Source organism: Sceloporus occidentalis, unplaced genomic scaffold (assembly GCF_023333645.1).
Source record: "Sceloporus occidentalis isolate IW3139 unplaced genomic scaffold, rSceOcc1.0.p SCAF_4, whole genome shotgun sequence".
NCBI lineage: Eukaryota > Metazoa > Chordata > Lepidosauria > Squamata > Phrynosomatidae > Sceloporus > Sceloporus occidentalis.
The window spans coordinates 95,413,754-95,440,231 of record NW_028316984.1 but is presented as its reverse complement, the minus strand read 5'-3'; the positions used below and the strand labels follow the sequence as shown (position 1 = coordinate 95,440,231).

At 40.6% G+C, this 26,478-nt stretch overlaps 1 protein-coding gene across 1 annotated transcript; it reads right to left on the bottom strand.

The window, feature by feature from the left end:
- On the bottom strand, positions 1 to 26,478 carry SYT8 (synaptotagmin 8). The gene is made up of 9 exons (XM_089523440.1): positions 26,431 to 26,478; positions 19,560 to 19,694; positions 14,881 to 15,041; positions 13,525 to 13,617; positions 12,584 to 12,751; positions 10,982 to 11,149; positions 5,921 to 6,038; positions 3,271 to 3,404; positions 1 to 1,442 (listed from the first exon to the last, which is right to left on the bottom strand). Exons 2-9 carry the CDS (start codon positions 19,675 to 19,677, stop codon positions 1,209 to 1,211), a joined length of 1,194 nt encoding a protein of 397 aa, XP_089379566.1. The 5' UTR covers positions 19,678 to 19,694; positions 26,431 to 26,478; the 3' UTR covers positions 1 to 1,208.

Genomic DNA, 26,478 nt, shown 5'->3' with positions numbered 1-26,478 from the left:
GTGAAAGGAAGGATCTACTTGTTTTCTTTTATTGAACAAGTAGTGTATTAATGCTGGTGTCATGGCCAGCCACAAGGAGGACTCGGAGGATGACGAGGCCCCAGTTCTGCCCTGCCAGGTCCCAGCTGTGCTCTCCCAGCCCCAGTGGATTTGGCTCAGCCAAACCCTAGCTCTGTGGGATCTCCTCCAGTGGAGCCTGAGGTTCAGCAGCCCAGCCTTGCCCCAGTAGAAGTGCCAGACTTGGGAGACATAGAGCAGCAGAACATTGAGGTTCCTACCTTTAGCCAGAGAAGATCAGAAAGCGCGTGCCTTCGGCATTCCAAGAGGCTTGCTGAGAAGCGCTCATTAGGCAACCAACAGCTGTGACAAAGACATAAGGCACCTGGCAGACGCTGAGCTCTCTTGCCAGAGACTATTAGTTCTCATTAGTGAATGCTGCTTGATCTGGCTCCTGGCTTCCTAGACTCTTGACTGCCTTTGAATCCTTGACCTTGGACCAGACAGTTGACCAACCCTCTGGTACTCTTGACCTCAGACTGGACTGATAGTGTGGCTCTCTGCAATCCTGAACTTTGGACTGGCTAGTGGCTTAGTCTATTGGACATTGTTTGGCTTTGAGGAGGAACTGCTGCTGGCAGCTTGGCATGTTTATCTTGCCCAGCAGGTTCTTATCAACTGTTTGAGTGTCTGTGTTGGCAGCATTCCTGGACAGCTGGTCTATACAGCCTGAACTGCAATCTTTTTTTAAAAAAATTATTAATAAGAACAATTAGCATGGCTGCAACTATGTTTAGTTCCAGGTTTCTCTCTTTCCGCTTGAGTCTGGTGTGAATATATACTCTACACATGTCCATATGCTGCTCTCCCTACCTCATGTTAGCACATTAAATTCAGGTTTGCATAATATATACAAACCTCTCCATCTTGTGTACTTCTCTCCAATGAGGTGAAAGGATAGATTCATTACAACAGATCAGATTGTGAACACAAGCTTTGGTATTCAGGAGTGGTGTGGCACATTTGGTAAATGCTCTTTGACTGGTCAGAGATATTTAATTCTCTTCCACAGTATACTTTCTAGCTACATTCTAATTTATCCTGTTGTTGTATAGTGACTTGTATCACCAGGTCTTACATCCAAGAAGAAGAAAGTGCTGTCTTCAAGCAAAGAGGAATAGGGACAACCTCTTTGTTATGACTGGGTTTTCTTAGTTATTTGGTAGTGGCAGTTTGAAGCGTGTCTTCAGTCCCAAAGTTTTGTCAATCTCTTCCACAGGCTGCAAGCTGTGCCACTGTGCCACAGGCCTGCGAGGATTGGCCAACATATCTGACCAGTGGCGCAACTGGTTGCCTGTCGCTCGGCAGCCAAGGAACAATTTTCCAATCTGGTCATCCTTGGTCACTTTGTCATGATCCCAGATGGATATCACCAGGTCAACATTCTAGAAAGAAGACAGAAATAAATGGGGTGGCAAGAGGATGCAAAGGAGGAAAGACCAGGGGAAGGATTAAGTTCAGAGAATGGTTGTTGTTTTTTTTTATGGAACAGACATGATAAGTTGCATTTATATCCTTCTCCCACAAAATTAATTGTGTACAATGGCATCTCTAAGCAATAAATTTTGGGGTGTGGTTTCATCAGGCGCTTGCTGAAATATGAGTCATAATCATGCTGTTACCAAGTGAATGGCCCTCCAGATGTTGTTGGATTGCAACTCCCCTAATTTCCTAACACTGATGGTGGTGAGAAAGACCACAATTGCCTACCCCTGGCTGATATCAAAGAATGTGCATGGTTAGTAGGCAGCTGGGTCCCTGCACATGTTGTTGGGTTACAAATTCCACAAGCCCTAGACAGAAGCAGCCGTCATGAGAAGTTACAGGAATTGCAAGCCAACAATATATGGAGGAACATAGTTTTCTATCCTGGTTCATACCAATCCTGCACATATATAAATATATTCATGCACGTGTGTGCGTGCACACACAGACACATACACACACATTGACTGGGGCAAAAGGATGGTTAATGGGTCTTTAACTATGTTTTGAATGTATTATAATTGTTTTTTGTTGGATTGGATCTTTAAACTTTTGTACGATATATTGTTTTAATTAATTTGTTTTCATTTTTATTGTAAGCCACTTTGAGTTCTATACTGGGGGGGGGAAACAGAATGTAATCAAACAATCAATAAGCAAATTGTTTGTCCTAGCCCTCAACACTACACTATACACTATACACTGTCTTGACAACATGCTATGTTTGCAGTTTGGGCTGGGGCATTTGCAGTTTGGGCTGGGGCATTTCGAATTCTCAGCCAAAGAGCTCTTGGGACCCACTAAACTACAAACCCTAGAATTCCACTGGATGTTGCCCTGGCAGTTAAAGTGGGATATATCAGTATAACAATGTACAGTAGTTTGATAAATCTAACAGTATCAACCAAGCAAATACCACATGCTAAAAACTTTTGAAACAGGATCTGATCCTCATGGTGATAGACCTTTAAACTTTAGAGCAATGCACACTGGATGAACCCAGGGAAAAGGAACTCCTATGATCTGCAGAAATGTAACCATAGGGAGTGCTAGGTATGCTGTTGCAACTTTACTTTTTAAAGCTTTTGTGTTCATTTTTTAATGCACAAAATGTGGTGCATGTGACAATGAAGAAAAGGCAGAGCTAATATAAATGCAGAAGCAAAGCCAGTACTGGTTATTTGAGCAGAGCCTGGAAAGTTACTTTTAAGAAGAATGAATAGAATGGCATGTACTGAGACCAACCATGACAGAGCAGGTGTAAGACTTATGGTAGGATTCCTGGAGCATCATCCTACCACTGCTGAGCATGCCATTATACAATTGGCCCTCCTTATCCACGGATCTTTTTATCCATGGATTCAAGCATCCACAGCTTGAAAATATTTTTTTTTAAAGTATAAATGCTAAATAGCAAACTTTGATTTTCCATTTTATATTAGGGACTCCATTCTATTATTCATATTTAATGGGACTTGAGCATCCACGGATTTGGTATCCATGGTGGATCCTGGAACCAAACCCCAGTGGATACAAAGGCCCACTGTGTTTATCATTTTAAAAAGTAAGCTAAGTTCCTGCACCAGTCTAATTCAGTTTAAACAGAGATGTCCTTGTTAGCAAGCCTAATCTCTGTAGAAGATTCCCTGCAAAGGCAATAAGCTAAGATGTCATGATGAATAATAATTCCCTAGTATAGACAATCCACCAGAGACATAGAGGACATACCTGGATCAAGTTGAAAGGCACATCAAAAACAAATGCCTCATTGAAGTAGGGGCTTAAAGTATTTTTCTTTACACTCGTCCTCTTTTTCTTCCACTTCTTCTTGTTCAGAATAAGTTGCACTTTGACATAGGGATCTGGGTTGTTTGGAAGAAGAGCCAGCAATAAAGATATGAAAAAGAAATGTGAATAGATTTATAGTGTTATGGAAGGTGATTCTGAGTTTTACTCTGTCACCCTGGGTAAATTCTTTATAAAATAATTAAATTAGGATTATCCCCTTGGTTCCAATGAACACCAAGCTTCTATAAGAGATTTCTCATATCACAATCTAGTCTTTTTGAGGTCCATGACAAATCTTTGTTCCTTTGTCCCCAAAAAACATGAAGAGGAAATCTGAAAACAGTTAGATAATTTTGAGCTATATCTCCCATAATTCTCAGATTATCCTCAATGGTGAGAGGTTATGTGCCCCAAAACATCTGAGCCCTTTCATACTATACAATTATAGTGCTATGATTCCACTTTAACTGCCATGGTTCCATCCTATGAAATCCTGGGACTTTAAGGAGAGGTATTTAGAAATCTCAGCCAGATAGCGTTATTGCTGCACCAAATTACGAACCCAAGGATTCCACAGGATGCAACCATGGCAGTTAAAATGGAATCATTGTGATATGACTATGTACCATGAAAGTGCCCCTGGAAGGCCCCAGATTGCTTACCTCTGCCATAGAGTTTTGTTAGCAGTCTGTGGTATAAGAACCTGGACCAGAATCCATAAATGTAAAGAGCACTGTGCAAATGGCTGTACTTTCTTGCAGAGCATTCATGTAATGACGAGTTCAGCAAGCAGACACATAGGCCTTTCTCTTACTGTGGGCTTGACCATTGAACAATGAGTGATCGTGAGCTTGTGGCACCTATTACGCAATGCACTGCACAACTGTGGGATCCAGTATAATTATGCCAGTGTAGATTTACACTGTAGAACAAGCATGGTGTTGTGGTTTGAGCATTGGACTGCTGCCCTGGAGATCAAGTTTGAATCCCCACTCAGCCAGGGAAACCCACTGACTTTGGGCAAATCATGCTTTCTCATCCTCAGAGGAAATCAAAGGCAAACACCCTTTGAACAAATCTTACCAAGAAACCTCCATGATAGGTTCGCCTTAGGATCACCATAAGTTGGAAACGACTTGAAGTTACACAACAACAACAACAACAACAACAACAAGATTTACGGTATAATAATAATAATACATTATTATACTAAAAGTGTATGCAATCTTGGCTCTAATGTTGTGCTTGAAGAGAGAATTAGTGAAGTTTTGCTATGGGGGGGAGCAAAGTAAGGACACTGCCCCTCCCCACATAAGAATCCTGCCCCACCAATGGAATTTTCCTTCAATCCTCAATTTTTTAGCATTGGAATAGAGTGAGATGCTGAAACATTGCCTGCCCCTCTTCTTTGGATGCCCCAACTGTATTTCTAAATGCCTAACTAAATTTTTAGTGCAATACTATAAATTTGGAAAGTAAAGGAAAAGATTATTTATGAGGCAGAATACTTACGGGGGAAATGCCCTCTTTTTGCCCCTCCCTGTATTTATACCCCAGAAACTCTAGGTTCAGATCTCTTGTCCATCAAGCTCTACATATAGATTCAAGCCTCAATTGCACCTTGTCCTCCATGAAAGGGCTATTGTGAGATTCAAATGCTGATCTGAATTCTTTGAAAAGGGGTATGATCAGTCCTTACCAGGTTCTGTACCAAAAACAAAAACAGATTTGCTAATGGGTTTACCTAGTTCCCATTTTCTATGATGACTGTCATAAATATCCCTTTAGTCCAAATATTTACAGTACATTTGACCTCCAGCATTCCTTACCATGGTTATAATTCTTAATATCCAGGTCCCACTTCTCACACTACTAAAATATTACTATATAAACTTATAGCCTCTTTGTTTCTTTGTTTACTCATTTTTTTTCTTTCTTGTTAGTTCTTTCTGTTATTTGTTTCTTGTTTTATTTATTTGTTTGTTAGTATGTTTTAAATGTAGTTAAATTTCTTTAATAAAAAGTATTATAAACAATAAACATTCCTTTGTCCCAAACCACTGTGATATAAACAGAGCCTCGGAGTGTTACTTTTAGAACGATAACACCAAAAATCCCCAGGCAGTGCAGCCAACATCCTGCTGGTTGCAGCATTCTGTGCATTCTAGTTCAAAGCATAACAAACCTTCAGGTTGTGGCTTTAAATACTAACAGCCCTTTCATGTATGTGTGGAGAGCCTTGCAATTCTTATAAGAGGGGCTAAGATCTGTTTTTCCTTTCTCCAAAGATAGTCTGAAGTCAATTCATGATAACTCATATGATGAGACTATGCGTTATCACACTAGGGGGCAAACAGGATTTAAACGAGAGTTAAACAGGAAATGTCATGTGATAACATCAGGCATTTCCTGTTTAACTCTCGTTTAACTCTAGTTTAAATCCTGGTTGCCCTCTAGTGTGATAAAGCAGATTATGGTGAAAAGGGTCCTAGAATTCTGAACTTCTCCTGAACGATGTACATTAATGGCTTCTTCATCTGTCATGTTCTTTTACTCTGGACCATGAGGTCCAGCAAGCCTTCCCCATTACCTGACAATCCATTTGGATCCATCCGCTTGAGCTTTTTGGCTTCCAAAATGACTATGGTTAATTTGCTGGTGCTGGGGACATAACGGAGTGAAAAGCAAATCTCCCCCAGGTGCTCTTGCTATTATTTGAGAAAGGAAAAAAGACAAAAGAAAGGAGAAGGATTAATCTTATTCAGTAACAAGCTGCCAAGAGGAGGAAAACCAAAAGACCTGAGGTTCCTGAGTGCTTAAAGGCTTAACACTGCATGGAAGCCATTCTTCCTGTTCCAGAAGTCTTTCTTCTCATCTCAGAAAGGGGAGGGGGGGAACACAGTGACACAGGAGTGGAAGAAGGACAAGCCAAACATACACAGTTGTGTTCAGCCTGATGGTGACAAAAGATGGCTGCCCCTTTGGGGTAGGGACTCCACTGCCCAATGCTCAAATGGTGAAGTCAGAGGAGACATAAGAAAGAAATATCTCCGAACAGATTTCAAGACTTTAAGAGACAAACTTTAAAGAAAGTGTGGGTGCTCCAGTTTTAAAACAATGACAATGATAAAGGGGTGTTTAACCATCTCCCAATATCATTTCCACCAGTTTAAACTTCCTCTCTCATGAAGCTAATATTAGCTCACTTGAAGAAGAAACTATGCAGGTATATTTTCTGTAATAATAGGGCCAATTGCAGCTTGTGGAGAAGAGGTTAATTTGGAGCATGGAAACAACTTACAGCCCCTTCTCACAATCCATTCTAAATCAATCCGTATTTTAAACCCACACAAATGTATGGGGAGATCTGATCATCCCAATCTTACTAACTGAAAACACTTTTCTCTGGGAACATTTAAGACATAGACAGTATTTACAACACTGCATCTATTTCAGTGGTATGCACAATTGCAGAGTTTAGAATTATTATTACTTTTTGAGCTTGAGTTCCTAGAATCCCCCAGCCAGCAATCCAAAAGGTAATTTTTCCAAGCTCTGTAAAAATATATATCTTAAAAAAAAAGAAAAAAAAAAAGAACCTGTCATGTTTTTACAGCTTGGTTGTATGCCTTCTCCTCCCCGAGAAAACTATTATTCATACTGAATTTACCTACAGGAAGAACAAGTTTTTTCTCAATTAATTTCGAATTATTTGAATGATTACCTGCTTTATTTTCTACATTTTCTCCATGTTTCAGACAGGTTGACTGCCCAGACAGAGCAACTTATAGATTCATTTGACTAAATTTTCTTTCACTGCTTTAGTGACTTTTGAAAGCACATTTTAAGAAGCTGAAACTGTATTGAAAAGATGGGTTTGTGATGTTCCTGTCATCAACCAATCATCACTGTTCACAGATAGCTTGTGCTGCAAACAAATAAAATGACTATTCCTTGTGCTTGACTCTGAAGAAATGGAGATTTGCTTGTATAAAAATGATGAGTACACTCATCCATTCACATTTGCTGGGGTTAGGGGCACATGACCCCTGTGAATGTGAGAAAACCACACTATGTTTTTACCCGAGAGAATACTTCTCTAAGACTCTCTAGGTCCTCCAGTGCAACTCTGTGGTCAACATCTGCCAGACATTGACCATAGAATTGCATTAGAGGAGCTACAAATGCCTAGTGGAGTGTTCTAGGAATGTCTAGGTCCTTCAGTGCGACCTTTGGTTAAAGTTGACCATCTAATTCTACTGGAAGACCTAGAACATCTGGGCAGCAACTACTTAGGGTTCCTGGGGCTAGGCTTGTCTCCACTACTAGGAAGACATTTTCCATCGCCGCCCCGGCCCTTTGGAACACGCTGCCCATAGAGCTCCGCTCGGCCACCTCCCTGGCCCAATTCAAAAAGGATCTGAAGACCTTCCTTTTTGGCAACGCATTCCCCGACTAAGTTGTCCTACGGACCTCCTTCCTCCTCACTGGCAAGAGGACCGGCTAACTCGGGGCTTTTCTGTTTTTATTGTAATGTTTTAATGGTGTGTAATGTAATGTTTTTAAAATGTTGTAAACCGCCCTGATCTGAGGAAGGGCGGTATATAAATAAAATTTTTATTTTTTATTATTATTATTATATGCCTAGAGAGAACATATTAATAAAATCGGTGAATAATCAAATCCACAAAAGTCAAATCTGCAGATGTGGACGGACGTATGTATACTTTCACATTGCCTCCAGTTCTCAAATTGTTGTATGTTTTTACACAAACCACTGTCGTTTATTGCTATGTATTTTATATGTATTATCCTACTAGAGAGGCCCCCTCCCCACCATCTTTCCCTTCTCCTTTTGTGTCATGTCTTTTTAGATTGTAAGCCCGAGGGCAGGGAACCATCCAATTAAAAAGATTGTATGTACAGCGCTGTGTAAATTTACAGCGCTTTATAAATAAAGGTTAATAATAATAATAATAATCGTTTATGTCCTATTTGCCATCACTATTGCCATAGTGCCCTCTAGGGGACCATTCAAAGTCTACATCAGCAATAAACCAATAATAAGTAATGATCCAGAGAGGTATAGTGATTTAAATTTTGGTTAAGAGTCTTGGAACCCAGAATTCGAATACCTGCTTTGTCATGAAAACCCACTGGGTGGTAGCTTTGGCACTCTCTTATCCTTATAGGAAAGCAATGGCAAACCTCCTCTGAACAAACTTTGTCAAGAAAAGCTTAGGATAGAATCTCCATAAATTGGAGTTCATTTGAAGGCACATAACAACAAGATCACAAGAATTGCCTTGCTGTGGGGCTAATATATTAAGAATACCCACTTTCTGTTTATAATGATGTACAATTCAGCACCATGGAAAGCTCACAAGTTGGGCACAATCATTTGTAAAGGTCTTTAGCTCCATTAAGCTTTTCCTAACAGTGTCTGAAGAATAAAGATGTGCTTCTGTTTCATTTCATGTCAGAAGGCATAGAGGCATGAAGAATGTAATGTTCCAGATGTGCAGCTCTACAACACTCAGCCTCAACAGATGTCAACCCCAGTAATGTTGCCATTGCTGTTTACTGGTCAGGAAGGAAAGAGAAATGAGGTTGTTCTTCTGGATTTCCAGCAAGACCCTGGAGATCCAGGAGATTGGCTTCATTCTTCTTCCTTCAGCTGTAGAACTGCATCTTGGATGGATGCTGCCTGGTCACCTCTCCACTCCCTCCCTTTCCATGCTTTTTTTCCCACCTACAATAAACAGAAGAGTATTTTTTGCTCCTATAGGGAGTAGAGACTTCTCTGAAGATGCTAGCCACAGGTGCTGGCGAAACGTCAGGAATAAATTCTTATAGAACATGGCCACATCATCCGAAAAACCCACAAAAAACTATAGTAGAGACTTACTGTACTTTAAAAAAAATAACACTCAGAATCTGGGCCAGATTATGGTCCAAACCAACACCAGGGGACCTGCTCACCAAACCACGGGGATGACAACTCTAATTTAGTATGTAACAGCAAGTTTACTAACCATGACCATGACTGGCAGCTAAGGTCATATTGTGCCTGTGCTGGAGGTTCATTTCATGATCTGATGGTCTGACTTTGACCTTTAAGGCCATCATGGCATAGAAAAGTGCTTCAAATATCACCAGACTCCATATTTACCTATATCTGATTTAAGGTCTTCATTCAATTGTTAGTTCCAACCAGAATAGTCCCAATGGAACTTAATTAAGGGTTGACTTAAGTATGTCCAGGAATGCAGCCTTAAACATTTAATAGTTGTGTCTGTGCAACTGTGGGTTGGGTTATAAAACTCTTAGATGCTCTGTGCATGCATATTGATGCAGGTTGGAGTGGCAGTGAGGATCTACTCTAACTGAAATTAGAAACTGGATTTAGGTCTAAGATTTTCACTGAAGGCCTCCCCTGGAGATGCCCTCCCCTTGTAAGGTGAGGCAGGTGGCTATTAAAGACAAGGTCTTCTTGGGGGTGATATCTAAGCTGTAAAATGTTTTCCTTTGAAATGTTTTTCTGATACCACCCTTATTATCCTTTTAGCCCCAAAGGAAGACTTTTTAAAATACAATTTTAATCCTGCTAATTGTTTTATATTGATGTTGTGGCTTTTAGCTTATTTTTTCTATTTACATGGTTTTGTAATCTGTTTTGCAAACTAATAAATTAACTGAAGCAGGATTAAAAAAAGGTTTTCTAAAAATATGTCTAATTTCTTATGTGATTACATAAGGAAATGTAGTTGGAAATGATTTCATGAATAAATGGAGAAATGTCAAACAGAGCTACAAATTAAGGCTTGAAATTCACAATGCAGGATTTGATAATTATTTTTCTGTTAGGATAGCTGGACAAAGGGGCTATCTGCTTGGTCCAAAAGGCCTGTGTTCTCCCCTGGCTCATGTCATCCTGTTTGGATAATGCAGGCTATTTGCCCTGGGCTGGGATTAGATCAGGATCAAACAGAACAGATGTGGATCTAGCCCGATCCCAGGTCAAAGGGGCCTTAGTGTGGACAAAAGGATCCACTGTTTGCTGTGGAGTATCACGGAAACTCTGTGGCAAACCCCAGCAAACCATATGGCCCTGTGCACCCATTACCTCCCTCCACTGTTGCTGTTAGTGTGAAGACTCCCATCATCATGCCTGATGTGGTAACAGGGTGCCTGGCCACATGGGTGCAGCCAGACACACAATTTCCATATTAGATGTATTTCTTTTCACTAGAAACAATAGTAGAGAGGGGTAAGGCACACATGGTGGTAGCAAGTCTTTGACATGCTAGCAGGCACACTTGTAAACACTCACAGGTCCCTCACAAGTCAAGGGACCAATCTAGTTAGGAATCTGGGTCAGGATAGCACAGGCTTGGCCTGTCTGCTCAGAGCCAAAGTCACTTCTGTTTGGTTTATGTTTAATTAATTTTCTCCCATCTTTTTCTTTTATTTGGGAAAAGCTTATTTTTTCTATTTTACATTGTACTGATCTAAGGTTACAAGCAATAAAACTGAACTGAATTATATAGGAGTTGATATTTGATGGGGATAGTGGTGAAATCTACAGACAGTTCTAAATGTGTAGATACTTCATGAGATAATTTGTCCCTCACTTGTCCAAGTGACTAACCTCAATCTTGCTAGCTGCAGTGAGCTCATGCCATTGCTCCATGACATGCTGCAGGTCCACATCACCCAAAGGCAAGCGCATCTCACCAATGATGTCATGCTTGGAAAAGCGGTTGAAATCATACACCTGCATCACCAGTGTGTTTTCAGCTACATCTGCCTGGGGTATCTGGAGAGAAAGAGAAAGCAATCTGATTTCCAGCCTTCTATAATGGAGTTCAGTGATAGCCATGTCATTGTGCAGTGAATCTATTCCAAGGTTCAGACTGAATTTTAAAAGAACCATCCAAGGTGCTGAACCTATCTTTTGGAGATAAAAGGTCAGCTTACTTTGACACAATAACTGCTATGTCTTATACAAGATGCAAACCTTCAACATAAGATGTAAATTTTGCCTCAGTGGATAGGACCCAAGGTCTACCTTGTTCAACAATAGGTCTCCATCAGTGGATAGAAAGATACATAAAGAAAGGAAGGAGGACATGATGGCAATAGCTGTCTTTTGCCATTTGCCTCCCACCAACTGTTACTCAAATATATCATCTGTGGACAGGAATGTTCCATTTTCACCTGTTATGACTACAAAAAGGTCTATCATACATGGTCATCTTGTAATTTTAAAAGTAATTTTAAATGAGTGTCTATCATCACATCAGTGAATTGCAGGATTAATTGCACTGAGCATGGAAAATTCTTCTTTTTGTTTGTTCTAACCAATTTAGTTGAATTATCAAAACTATTTTAAAAAATTAACTTTTACTGCTGGATAGTCACCAGCTGATGTATCAATGCCCTTTCATTTTTGTCTTATGCCAAATTAAAAAGCTTCAACATCTTAAAGCTTTCCTTTAAAAGGAAGCTACTCAGTTCAGTAATTTTAGGTCCCTCTCTTTATACCTCTGCCAGAAAAATGATTTGCTTTTGGAGATGGAGCAATATTGTCATAATTCATACTTTTGTATGAAGCGTTTCCTTATTTTCAGAATCAATAATGATCCTCATACAATGAGCATTCAGGATTTTTTTTGTTTGTTTTTTTATTTATATACCGCTATTCCAAAGATCATAGCGGTGAACAGCAAGTAAGCTAATTAGCAAGTAAGCTAATTTGCCCCCAACAGTCTGGGTACTCATTTTAGCGACCTCGGAAGGATGCAAGCCTGAGTCGAGCTTGGGCCCTTTTTCTGGTCTTGAACTCGCAACCTTGTGGTTTTGAGTGAATGGCTGCAGTACAGGCATTTAACCACTGCGCCACCAGGGCGCATCTGTATGAACACAACATGCTCATCAACATAGGCTATTTTGACTACATAATTGCAAATGTGCAGGTCTGATCCCAAATACATAATATGGAAGTTGCCCCATTGTTTGATTTTATTAATTAATTGACTTTATTAATTTGGCTTAGGATAGCCAAATTAGATTCAACATGGCAATTCTCTGGCCATTTACAAGAGTCATTTCACCTACAATATTCACTGGGTAGTACTGAAAAGTTTACCCCAAGCCCTTAATGTATTTCCTGTATGATGTAAACAAATATACTTGTTGCAACTCTGAACACAGCAGAAGTAAAGCAGTCCACACACAAGAAGATTCCTACCTGAAAAACAAAGCTCTCATTGAAAACTGGGTTGAGTGTCTTACGGTAAACCTTTGTTTCATATTTTTTCCTTATATCAGATGTCAGATAGACAATCACATAAGGGTCGGAAGTACCTCCACTGTCCATGGCCTTCAGATCTGCTGCCTGCTTCACACCAACCTTCATCTTAAAGAGAATCAGTTCCAAAATATTAACATTGTCAGATGGTCATGTGTATTCAGTTTGGAACAGAGGATGTAACGAAGGAGAGAAGGAGAGATTGCATTCTGGGATGGGAAATGAAGGGAAAACAGAGGATGCCAAGGGGAGGGAATCTGAAACAACCTGAAGGCACACAACACATGCACATACACAAACAAGTTGACAGACTAAGCAAACGTTGCCGCCAGTTTTTTTTTAATAAGTGAGAGGGGAAAGCACCCTTGATGAAAGCGGAGGTGAATTTGATTGACAACAAAGGAGGCGCAATTTTAAAGTGGTACTGCAAATGTGAACTTCAGAGGGGCAAATTGCATCGATCAAGGTAAAGGGTAGTGGGAACTTCTTTCCGGAGAGATTTGGTGCCAGCTCAGCAATTCCAGACTGGATCTACCCAGTGCAAGTGAGCTAGTGGGAATGGGGCCCCAATGACATTGAAGCTTCCTGCCACCCCTGCCAGCAAGAAGGCTATTGGAGGGACTGTTAGAGCTTGGAAACATTACATTTTTTAAAAACCACAACTCCCTGAATGCTGGGAGGTGGTATCCTAAAAAGGAAGTATTTCAAGGTCAAGTTCAAGTTTTTACTCTAGTGGAGTAAGAGATAAAGCACTGAGGTGGTTATATCAAAACAAAGGCTCTGAAAGGCTGGGAAGAAGAGTAAAATCATTGTTGGGATAATATAAGTTTGGTAATAAAAAGGAATATACAGTTTTCACCCTAGGGTTAGTGAATCAATACCTCTTGGCTACGGAAGTCATATTCCAGGGAATACTGCAGCCGTCCTCGTTTCTCATCAAGTCCACACTCAATGTCATCCATCTCAGGCTGGACCTATATCAAGAGAGTAGCACCCTCGTGTTACAATAAAGTTAAATCCCAATATTTAAGATACAAGAGAGAGCTTGCTAACTGCATCGCAACTCTAAGTCACACTGTCCGATTGTTTGCTCTATTGGATACAGAGAATATCAGCTCAAAATCCACAGTAGGTTCAACAGTGGCAGTGAGCACACTGCACGTGAGATGTTAAGGAAGAGTCGTTTTGGAATTAAGCAGGGAAAATCACACCTATTTGGCATGCCATCAGTGAGCACCAAAGACAAAAACAAAGAAATGGGCATGCATAAAAACTAGGCTCTTTCATTGTCAGTTGCTTCCAAAACAGGCTCTACTAAGATGTTAGAATTTGTCTTTCTCGGACTAGATTTTGGTTTTTGTTTTGTTTTGTTTTGTTTTTTTGATATAGAAAACAGTATGCATAGATACTACCAGGGATACTTTCACACCAAACACTTATATGACTATTATTCCACTTTAACTGTCATCCTTCCATCATGTGGAATCCTGGTATTGGCAGTTTAGCGATAGGTTTTTGGAATTTAGCCACTCTGTTTAAAGTGACATTCTAATGCAATAAATGTGTAATATCAAGGGGCCCCAGGTTTTGGGAAAATTTCTCTCTCACACACACATACACCAGTCCTCCTCCAAGTATTTTCACTTTGGCGCATAACACATGCTATTAGGGCACAATCCTGTACCACTGCTTGTACTCATTGTAAACATGGCATCAGAATCTAAGAACTACTTAAGGTGTGATCATTCCCACTGATCACACTTTGCCAGACTCTTGTTGAATAGGTTCAATGGCCTTTATTTCCTTGTATTTGTCAGAAGCAGGAAGCATTACAAGTTTAGCCAAGTCAGCTATCAATCTTAGCCTTTGCTGATACCAGCTAGATAGTATAAATGTGTCTTCCTACCCCATCCTATTGCTAAAGCCATGCTGCTTCATTCTACTGACTGTTTCCAGATTGTGTTGAATAACAACAACAACATTCCCTTACCCATCTCTCCCCAAGGTGTGAGACAAGATACAGCATAGATTAAAATACAATATGGAACTGACCATTAAACACATAAGTAAAAATACAGAATCATAGGGTGAATGTGCAGGAGGAGCTACTGACAATCCCCTGAAAATGCCTTACTTGGTAAAATCATTTTTCAAATGTTGCCTCAAAATTCATTGTTCTTTGGTGATATTCCTGTCCTTGCTTGACCATAGGGAAGGGAGCAATGAGACAAACTTACCAGACTGACTGTGGTGGAGGAGCCATTGATGCTACCCAGGTTGAGTTTCTCTTTTTTCTTGCGCTTCTTCTTGCAGCAACAGCATTTGATGATGCAGATGATGATGAGAAGGAGGACTAGGCCCACTGCGATTGCAATGGCTATGAGAGCCCATCTTGGTACTGTTAAAGTGTTAGGAGACAAGAACAAAAGGAGATAATGTGCTCATTCTTAGTCTTTATAGAAGCACCATTCTTCAAAGCCAATTGATACCACTGAGATTTCTAGTATCTCCTCCTGGCACCAGGAAGATAATTTTTCAAAGCCCAGAAAGTAATGTCAAAAATTAACTGCTATTGCTCTACTTGTACTTTCAAAGCATGAGAGTAACTGGTTATGATTAGCTGCTTTCTAATAAACTCCTTTCTTTAGTAACAAAGGTGTATGTGTGTTGCATTGTTTGCCTTCAAGTTACTTCTGACTTCTGGGTTTTCTTGGCAGGTTTCTTCAGAGGGGTTTGCCATTGCCATCCTTTGAGGCTGAGAGAGTATGACTTGCTCAAGGTCACCCAGTGGTTTTCATGACTGAATGGTGATTTTAACCCTACTCTCCAGAGTCATAGTCCATTGCTCAAAGTACAACACCAAGCTGGCGCATTGGCTGTGATCCTGTTGGCTACTATATGCCGGCATATAGTATATGTTGGCTTATAGATGGCAGTGAAAATGTTTCTGTCAGGAGGGAAAGCTGACTTGCCTGTGCTCACAAGTTATTAGCAAGGCAGCTTTTCAAGGCAACTGAGATAGCTTTGTCTACTGTCCCCTTGTAGCCAATACACACTGCTCCAAAAAGTGCTTCACACTGGCATAATGCATTGTGGAATTCCAGCCTGTGGTTGTAACTCAGTGAGGCATAACAGCACTATAACTGTAATTTGAGTTACTTTCATATTTATAAAGGTGTGGCCTCAGAGAAAGAAGAGGAATACTTCAAGGCTGGCTCATACTGTCTCTAATGCTCTGGTATGGTATGGGTAGTGATTGGAATAAGATTGTAGTACATTGTAGAACAAGACAGCAGCTTGAAGCATTCAGGGTTTTGTTTTTTTAAAAAAAATACTAACTTTAATTACTTTTGAGAAGTGGGTAAACAATGAGTTACCTGTTGGGGTTATAACTATAGTGGTAAATAAGTACTCTGAGGGCTTGGACTACAAGAGCAACTAATTACTTTTCTTTTAAAAGCGCTCGGTACTTTCCATACAGTTTTTATTTCAGACACAAGAGATTGTTTTTATCATTGCAAGAACTATGAACTGTTACTACATCCTGACTGGCCATGCTGGTTGAGAGCTTCTGGCAGATGTAAGCACCAGAAGTATTCCCCCCCCCCCCAAGTTCTGCCACAACTGCAACATGAAAAAAAGCCAACTGAATGTGTTTATCATACCACCTTCATAAGTAACCAGTGGAATTTTACTTCATAGAATGTGTATTTCTAATTATCACAATGACTTCCACCAGGTGGCAGAGTTAGTCACAGTGTCGGTTCCCTTTTATTTTGAAGGACGGCTGCTTAAGGTAACGTAGGGAGGGCACATTGGCTTAAAAACATGTAGAGCAGTGGTTCCCACACTTTTGTCCTCCAGGCGTTTTGGACTTTGACTCCCCAAAGCCCCAGCCAACTTGGCCAAAAGTCAGGAATGCTAGATGATGAAGTCCAAAACATCTGGTAGACAAGAGGGCCCATTCACACTGCACAATTTTAGTGCTATTAATCCATGTTAACTTCCATGGTTCCATTCTGTGGAATCCTGGTGTTTGTAGTTTGAGAAGAGCCTGTAATTCTTTGTCTGATAATTCTCAAAAACCCTTTCCCAAACTGCCAATCCCAAGATTTCATAAAATGGGACCATGACAATTCAAGTGGAATAATGCCACTGTAATTGTTTAGTGTAAATAGCCCCAAGAGTTTGGGAACAACTGATGTAGGGCAACACAAAAGAAATGAAAAGGTCAGCCTGAATGTTAAAACCCCCATAAAGGTCCATGGAATAGGAGGGGATTTGTGCACTCAGCTGAAATAATTTTGAGAAGGTTTGCAGCATTGTGTTGACTGCAGCAAAAAAAGAGTCTTGTGGCATCTTAAAGACTTAGCATAATGTTTTGTTGATCATGCCCACCAGTGGTGTCGCTAGGGTTGGCATCACCTGGTAGAGCAACTCATGGTGTCACCTTCTCCCATTGACCTCTTCCCATACAACACCATACAGAATCCTTAGTCATGTTTTTGTACTAATGTTATAAATTGTAATTCCTGTATGTCAGTGAATGTAATGGTAATAGTTGTGATGTAAACAACTAGTATATTAAAATTATATCTTCAAGTTACAATATCATACAAACAGCCTAAATGTATTTACGGGTATATAGTTTCATGTGATTAAAGTGAAAATTTGGTAAGGTGTGATGTTCTATAAAGGAAATTTGAAGGACAAAAATTTAAAAAATTAAATTTTAAATTTTATTTTTTACTCTCAGGCCTGTCCTTTTTTCCTCTCACTGAACCCTGCTCCAGTCTTGCCATCTCTTGTTTATTTTAAAGGGACACAGGTACATACCACAGTGCATTTCTGCCAAAAGGCAGATGTTTGAGCAGCAGTGGTAATACCCCCCCCTCCAAATTAGGGTGCCACCTGGGACAGCCTGAACTCTCACATCCCCTTGAGATGCCCCTGGTGACCACTTAATCAGGCACACATAGTGTTTAGCCTCTAATGCAAGTAAGTGTATGTGTGTGTCCATGTGTACATTGTTGTGTATGCCTGGGGCTGGGTGGAGCAATTGTAAACAATCAGGTTAGTGATTTTAAAAAAGTCACGCTACACATATGTGCTCATCAGTTTGCTGATACAAGATGTCTGTGATTATTCAACTCTTATTTTGTGAATGGCCAGTCTTGACAATGACAATGGAGTGGAAATGTGTGTCATCCCCTTAATTGGCATTAACAAACAAGATTTGGGTGGGAGCACAGACATCTTAGCATCAATGAGCTACTTATCATGTATATTAGGATGAAAGGTCAAATGGGCTGAAAAATGTTAAACTAAACACCTTTCTAGTTATAATTAAGGCACGGTACAGACCGGCACCATAGCACATCCTGGCAACGTGCTAGGGTTGCCTTGGGGCGTCTCTTACAGATGTCCTGCACCCTAGCACATCTTCCATACGTCAAAATGGTGGCGCCCTGTACAGATGGGCACCTCCATTTTGATGCGACGGACGCCTAGCATCCGCATGTCGCAGCACCATAATGACATCACGAGTGCGCCATTGGTGCACTGCTATGTCATTATGGTGCCACAAGAAGAACCTGCTTTTGGGGGATTCTTTTTGCTCCTTCAGAGGCTACAGCTTTCTCGCGGAGCAAAACCAGGCACCAGCAGACCGCCCTTTTTGGGTGGTCTGTTATGGGCCTAAATATTTCATTTCTGCCTATGAAGGAAATCATACCATGCTTCTTTCCTTCAAATTACTGCTGTTTGTTTTTACTTTTTACTCAGCATCTGTGAATCTGGTGGGAGTCACTCTTAGGAGATTGCTGTGATATTTTCATGGATCTGTAACAGTTTGCATAGCATGGAGCCATGACAGATAAAGCAGTGTCAAACTGCATTATTTCTGCAGTTCAGATGCAGCCAAAGACAAAAGGTGTAGTATTGTCTGCACAAATCAAACAACATTATTCTCCACAGATGTCCAGCTCTGAGGGGTCCCTAGAGCCAGGTATTGTTGGTGGAATACAGAGCAAGGCAGCAGATGTAGTAATGGGGACCAGAGTACTTCTCTCACCTAGGCCAATAGTTGGCCAATTGTTTCATGATAAAAACAGAATGATTTTCTGGTATGTCTAGAATGAGAAAATCATTGAGGAAATAGACTGAAGTTATAAAAGCTCACACTGTCCACTTCTTTCTTTCAGGTAGTCTCAAAGATGCTACAAGATCTCTACATACTGATCAGAGTTCAAGACACACCTCAACCTTAGGGTTCATGCTAAGAACATTTTGATTTAGGAGTCTGTGAAGAGAACTGCTGTGTGAGTTTAAGTTCCCTAAAGAGCCTCATCTACAAAAACTGGACTTGAGCTGTCTGTTAGGCAGAGTGTTTAAAGTGCCTGACTGTACTGAACCTAGGCATTTGTAAATAAACACAAATAATATTGCCAATAAGCCTCCACTCACTCCATTTAGAGGGAACCAAACCTAGGTAAGCACTGAGCCCCTGGAACTTTGATCACTCAGTGGCCTGAGCATAACATTAGGCACCTTAGGATTGATGAAAAAGATCTGAAAGTCCCAGATTTTGTTCCTGCTTGTTCTGATTTTATTTTGGCTATCCATACATGTTTTTTTTAACCTACAATATTTTATGTCAGCTCCCGATATGATCAGATACTTTTTATACCAGCTCCCCACATCAGTTCTTGTTATGTGCTTTCAAATTGTTTCTGACTTATGACGACCATACCATGGGCTTTTCTTGGCAAAATTTGTTCGGGGGGCGGGGTATTTTAACCCTGCATAAAAATCAGAAAGAAAAAGGAGAAAATCTGGGACTTTTCAATCATTCTGGGTGCACCCATTATGAAGTTTCCATTTGAATTCATTTCCATCACCTTTTGAATTTACTCACATGGAATTTTATTAATAAGGCCTTCAATGAAACTAGGCTGAGCTGTGGTGACAACAGTGGTGAAGTTACTGGGACTGCTGGCAGCCACAGTAATGCCAGACATTGTTGTGTTAGCCATGGCTCCTGAAAGGTGAGCTGGAAGAACAAAAAGTCTTGAGTTATTGATTATTCTCAGTCCACTCCAACTTCACATATGCAAACTGTGTATGTTAGGACAAGGGCCTACGTTGAATCTCGGAATCCATTTTTAGGATTGGGACCAAGACTTTTATACTGTGAAGTAATAACAGGTAAAAAAAATCCTTTGAGTAACTGGACAGTATGTCTATGTATGCCTTCAAGTCACCTGTTGACAAACTACAGGATTATAATTCCAGGTTTTAGCAAAGGAGGAATAATGGCTTACGGAAAATTCCTTCCTTTCTCTAACAGATCTCCCAAAAGGCATTCCATCAACCAAATGGGTGTCTCTCTCAACTGATAAATGCATTGCTAGGTGGGGTGGGGCTATTTCAAATCTGGAAGTGTGTTTGTGATTTGTATGTAGGGGAGAATCCCCCCCCCCAAAAAAATTACTTAACAAAACTGAGAGATTGGAATACCTGCTACCTTGGGCTACAACTTCCAGAATCTCTCAATCAGCATGGCCAAGTTGGGTAATGGGTTCAGGAAGTTGTATTCAAAGGCTTGGGTCCTATTGCTAATCCCCACTAGAGGAGAGCCAATGGAACAACAGGATTAACCTAAACCTAATCAACTCACAATTGATTCAATGGGTTGGCTATAGGTGGGGACTTAACTGTAGGGTTCAAAATCAAGAATGTAGTTTTTCCAAGCTTTGTTCAAAACCTTGCTAGGGAAAAAGGGGGGGGGGGGACTAGATAAAATAGGTAGAATTAGTCTCAGAGAAATACAGCATATCTCCTTCTGCATGCAGTCCTACTGTTTGCTACCCATTTTTAATCAGGACAAGATGTGAGGATTAGCCTCCTCCCTGTGACTCACAAGAGCCACACCAGATCAATGTGGCAGATGCAACATTTATTTATCTTGGCTCCTGCCCTACATCCACTTATACTGAGAATTAATATGCCTGTGTTTAATCAAGAAATCCAACTGAAAATGGCGACACATGTTTTACTTAATAGAGGGAGCCTCTTTGACGTCTTTCCCAGGATGTGAGGATTTAAAATATGCATAAACATGGATAGAAAACAAATGGATGCCTACTTTGAACTATTGCAATCAATTGGCATTTTAATATATATATATATATATATCAGTAGAGTAGCAAAAATCCACTTCTTACCCTACCCAGCTACCTTCAGTGACAAATTTCCACAGTTCCAATGAGAATTCTTAGGAGACACTTCCTGCATGTTTAGGAACTGCACAGAACAGAAATGGTCAGCATCTTCCATAATGGAAGTGTTTCTTACCCTCCCTACCATGCAGTGGGGCTGGTGACTCTCATGTCAGTGTCGTAATGAATTCACTTCAGGTTTTTGCAAGTTTTAATGGAACTTTAAAAATTCTCTCAAGTCCCATCCTAGAGAGAGGTGTGAACCAGATGAACACTATGAGTGGCATTATTGAAAATGATGGAGGAATCCAGGAGAGCCAATAAGGCTGTATTCGCTTCATCCATTTCCTGTTGTGAGTCATCCACTAGAGCAATTAAGGATCTTTTATCCGCAAACAAGTCCAAAATACAGATTGGAATAAGAATTAAACAAAGGAATTTGCATTATCCAAAACTGCCTGAGACACCACTGTGCCCCCCTACATCTTACTCAAGACTATACATTAGAATGGAACTGGAGAAAAGTTATCAATCTGTTGGTGGTGGTTTGTGCCATGAAGTCATTTCCCAAGGTGACACTGTCATGGGCTTTTCTTGACAAGATTTGTTCAGAGGAGGTTTGCCTTTGCCCTCCTCTGAGACTGAGAGCATGTGGCTTGCCCAAGGTCACCCAGTGGGTTTCATGGTCAGGAATCAAACCCTGGTCTCCAGAATTGCAATCCAGTACTCAAACAACTATGCCATGCTGGCTCTCAAAACTCTGTGGAGATTAAGCAAGTATTTTTCAATAAATGTCAAGTCACTGCAGCAAGATCTACCCCATGCCTCAATGAGGTACAGTGGGGCCTTTTATCTGCTGGGGTTTAGTTCCAGGACCCCCTGTGGATAACAAAATCCGTGGATGCTCAAGTCCCATTAAATACAATGGCATAGCAAAATGGTGCCCCTTATATAAAATGGCAAAAGGAAGGTTTGCTATTTGGAATTTATACCTTTTTTGAGTATTTTCAAGCTGTGGATGCTTGAATCCACAGATAAAAAAATCTGTGAATAAGGAGGGCCAACCTTATTAACAGTCTCTGAGGTCCAAATTAATTATTGCTTATTTTTATAACCACAAAGTGCAGGAATTTAACAGGCAGCAGTTCTCAATCTATTGACAGCTTGTCAATCTCCTGAGGCTGCAAAAGCTGAAAAGTATCCATAGTAACATGATCAGGTAGCTTCTTAAATGCTTGGTTTCTGATTTTGAAACAACTGTGCTATCCAAGCATAGACTTGATGCTGACAGAGAAAAGATACTAAAATGCTCTCTATCCCAGAGCCTGGGAAGTTATTTGTGAAAAGAATAAATATGCTAAAGTCATCCATAATACTCATCCTGGTTTGTTTGTTTTTAAAATGTTCCTTCAGTTCCCTTTCTCCCCTGCTGAAATGTTCTGGCTTCTGCTAAGTAGGGCCCGTTACAAATGGGCACCCTAGTACGCGACGAGCGCGCACTAGGGTTAGAAAGGGGCATCCTTTCTGGACACCCCTAACCCTAATATGCGCTCTGCGCATAGAAAATGGCGGCGGCCGTTCCACATGGCTGCCGCCATGACTATGTCACAACCACGCCACCTTCAAATGAGGTGGCGCGGTTGTGACGTAGTGGGGCTGTGCGAGGGCGCCTAGTGCACCCTTTCCGCAGCCCCGGAAGGAGCTCCGTTTCGGAGCTCCTTCCAGCTTTGCGTCGCTGGGCGCAGCCTTTAGATGGCTGCGCCAGCGACGCAGAGGAGAAAGGGGCCAAGCAGCCCCTTTCTCCTCCTCCCCGCCGCCGCAGGGTGTCCTTGGGGCTTGAAGCCCCAAGGACACCCCTTTTCAGGCCGCGGGGAAGCGGCCTTTTGCTGCTTCCCCACAGCCTGGAAAGCGGCGGATTGGGGCCTCAGCGGCTACTGCTCTGGCTGCTGAGGCCCCAATCCGGCAGGGAAAGGGGCGAGTGCAGGCCACCGCTTTTCGGCAGTCTGTAACCCACCTAAGATGCTGTTCTTTGCTCCATCCTGACTGAAGAAAACCAGCTTACCATTTGTCAACATGAAATGAAGTCTCAGTTAGACACCTGTGCAGTAGACTCCCCCAGTTTTCCAGCCATGGGACCACTGCCAGATTTAGTTTCCTGGATGAGAGAGCACTGCAGATTTGCAGTGTTATCATAAACCTGGTTTTATTTACAAGTTTATGATAATGATACTTTGAAAAGAAATACTTTATTTTAATTCTAAGAAGGGAACCAATCATTCAAATAAGAGACAGGAACCTGGCTACAAACCAGCAGACTCCTAAAACCAAGCACAGATCTCAGAGAACAACTTGTCCAGTTCCACCATCCAGACTTGCTAATTATTCTGTATTTCAGAGAACAGTTTTTTGTTCCCTGTCTATTTGTCCAGTACCATGCCTGTTTGTAGAATACACTGAAATTCTAAGGCACACTTGTGTGGACCTTCTCAATGACTGCTCCTAAGCTGTGGAATTCCTTTCCAAGTGGGGCTCGACTGCACTATGTTCTGGTGTCCTGCTGCTGACAGGGAAAGATGCTTTTATTTAGGCAGGCTTTTGGTGACTATCTGCTTAAGAAGAGGTTTTTAATGTGTGTGTTTGCATCTCTGCTGTGTTGTTGTTGTGATTTTTCTGGTGTGGTTTTAGGTTATTTTCAAACCAGCACCTGTCCTAATATTATGATGTGTTTGTATTTTAATGCTAAAACTTTTTTGTTGTTTTGGCTGTATTCAGCTTTTAATCATGCTGTGAAACTACCTTCAGCCCCAGTCTTGAGGAAAAGGCCGGATATCAATAATGGCAACAATAACAACAATAGCAATAATAATATATACTTGAGGAAAGAAATTTTAATTTAGTTCATCAAAAAGGCAGTGTATTTTAATTTCCTATTGATGTTCTGCCACATCTCATACATTCTTTTCTTAGATTACACCAGAGCAAAAAAAGGTACATCTGGTTAGATTAGAGGTTAGAAAGAAGTACATCTGGCTAGTCTGGTCTTTCTTGCTTGATGAGATGGTGCTTTATCTGTTGAAGTCTGGAGATTTTTATTGCAGTATTTCAGTCCCTGGACACTGTCAAAATGTTAATAGGTACATATCTGGTGATAATTCACCTCTTGTTATTAATTGAACTCAACTAATGAAATACAGCTGAAATATTTATCAGGTGCCATGACAGATCAGAAATGAGTATGCCACCTGTTAAGCATTCCATTCTGACACAAAACAGAAAATGAGCTTCTACTATAATACCTGTTCCATATTTCCTTTTACCTTTAACAGCAGGAGATGAAGCACACAGTCACAGACTGGCATCTCTGGTATGTCAGAGGGCTAGTTTTCTACTACTGGGACCTTCCAGGTCAAATCCAAAACAGTTGATCCCCTTGTTGCTTCCTCTACTTTTTGTACAATGAAATTGGCTGCAAGGCTAGTGAGGAATTTATTGATTCTTAGGAGTTTATCAGACAAGGAAAATTGGAAGTATAATCCAATGGCAACTTAAGGTTGTCATAAATTGGAAATGACTCAAATGCGTGGTGTAACAGTTAGTCTATAAATCAATAATTCCTACCTGACCAATTATATAAAATCTCATGAGATTCTTGACTTAAATCCTATTGTGAGTCCCAACTAGACCCATTAAATCCATTAAAACAGGGAGCCCTGGTGGTGCAGTGGTTAAATGCTGGTATTGAAGCCACAAGGTTGTGAGTTCAATCCCAGGGCTCCAAGGTTGACTCAGTCTTCCATCCTTTTGTAGGTCAGTAAAATGAGTATCTAGCTTGTTGAGGGCAATTAGTTTACAGATTGTAAACTGCTTAGAGAGTGCTGAGTTCACTAATATGCGGAATAGAAATGTACGTGCTATTGCTATGTGTTGACTCACAAATCAACAAGAGATCCAATAGACCTACTCTACTCAGATTAAGATTAACCAACCAGATTTCAGACCCTACACAGCCAAATACACTGGAATTTTATGATTTTTTGGACAGTTGATGAGAACATCTCCCCAAGCCAACTTTAAAAGGTGTGGAGGGGGATGAATTAAAGTCTAGATTACTGCACCACACCCTTGAAACACTGCTATTCCACTTTAACTGCTCTGGCTGACTCATGTTGCATTCTGGGATTAGCAGCAGGGACGTAGCCAAGGGGGGGGTGTTCTTGGGGTCCGGACCCCCCCTTCCGTTAGAAAAATGAATGGTGCGTGCTGCTGCGCCCCCGCACCCAAGCCCCAATATAATGGTGGCACTTAGTCTGGACCCCCCCCCCTTCCTAAAATCCTGACTACGTCCCTGTTTGCAGTTTAGGGAAGGGCATTCAGAATACTCAGCCAGAGAGCTCTTAGGCCTCACTGAACTGCAAGATTTAGAATGCAGCAGGAGATAGCCAGAGCAGTAAAAGTGCAATAGCAGCATTATAAGTGTGTAGTGCAATAATGTGGTGTAAGAGTTAAGTCCACATAAAATAAGAGTGGGAACTGTTTGGCCTGCAGGCCATTTGTAACCCTAAGGTGAAGGCAATGCAGAACATTGCCTTCTCATTTCCACCAACCTCTTCAAATGCCCAAAATCAAATATTAAAAATGTGGGGCCACAAAATATAAATGATAATTGTAATGTTATCCCAGAATGTATGATGTAGCATTTCATCACTGGTTTGCCCCACCCCATTATTAAACAACAGAAATCTGCACCAAAAAGAAAATCACCCAGTGATTTCCAGTTTACAGAACAGCACTACCATTTTCCCCAAAAATGGCAGCAACATGGCTTTCCAAGGGTGAATAGGAACTGAAAATAGCTCCTGAACTCTTGGTGCACCCTGACATAAACCACAGGGTTTGTAATATTGTAAAAACATGTCAAAGGAACAAGGAACTCTCAGGTGCAGAAATTTAGCTGTCATATAAATTTAGCAGCTCCTGAACATAGCAGACAATGACAACAGTTATTTTAAAAGATTTATTCATCTGACCAAGCCATTAACACATGCATAGAGTTCATTAAAATAATTAATAATTTTCTATACAACCAATGCTAATTCAAACTTTATGGAAAAGAGGATAGAAGTACATATGATAATTAACACATCCAAATAGATTGCTTTATTTTATTTTTAAAATATTTATTTATTTATATTCTGCCTTTTCCTCAGCCCAGGGAAAGGTAGCTTAAAAAATGAAAACACATGCAAGGAAAAGGTCACACCATACTAAAGTTAAAGTATAATTAGACTATCATTGAAATTGATATCAACAAAAAGCATGTCCATTTTTTAAACGAAAACCAACAAATATGAACAATACAGCACATTTCTAAAGGCCCTTTCCCCATGAGCAGTCTTTAAAGCCACTGTAAATATATTTTGCTTCCCTTCCAGTATATTTATTTTGCTTTTTAAAATGTAATTTGTAATATATTTGAAATATATAGCTTCTATAACAACTGACAAGATTTAAAAGGATTTAAAAAAAATAATCCAAGTGTTAAGTGGAACTGTTAGCAAGACCACTTACTTCTTTAGTTTCTCTTCATCATATCTTTCAACAGAAGCCTTCTTCCGG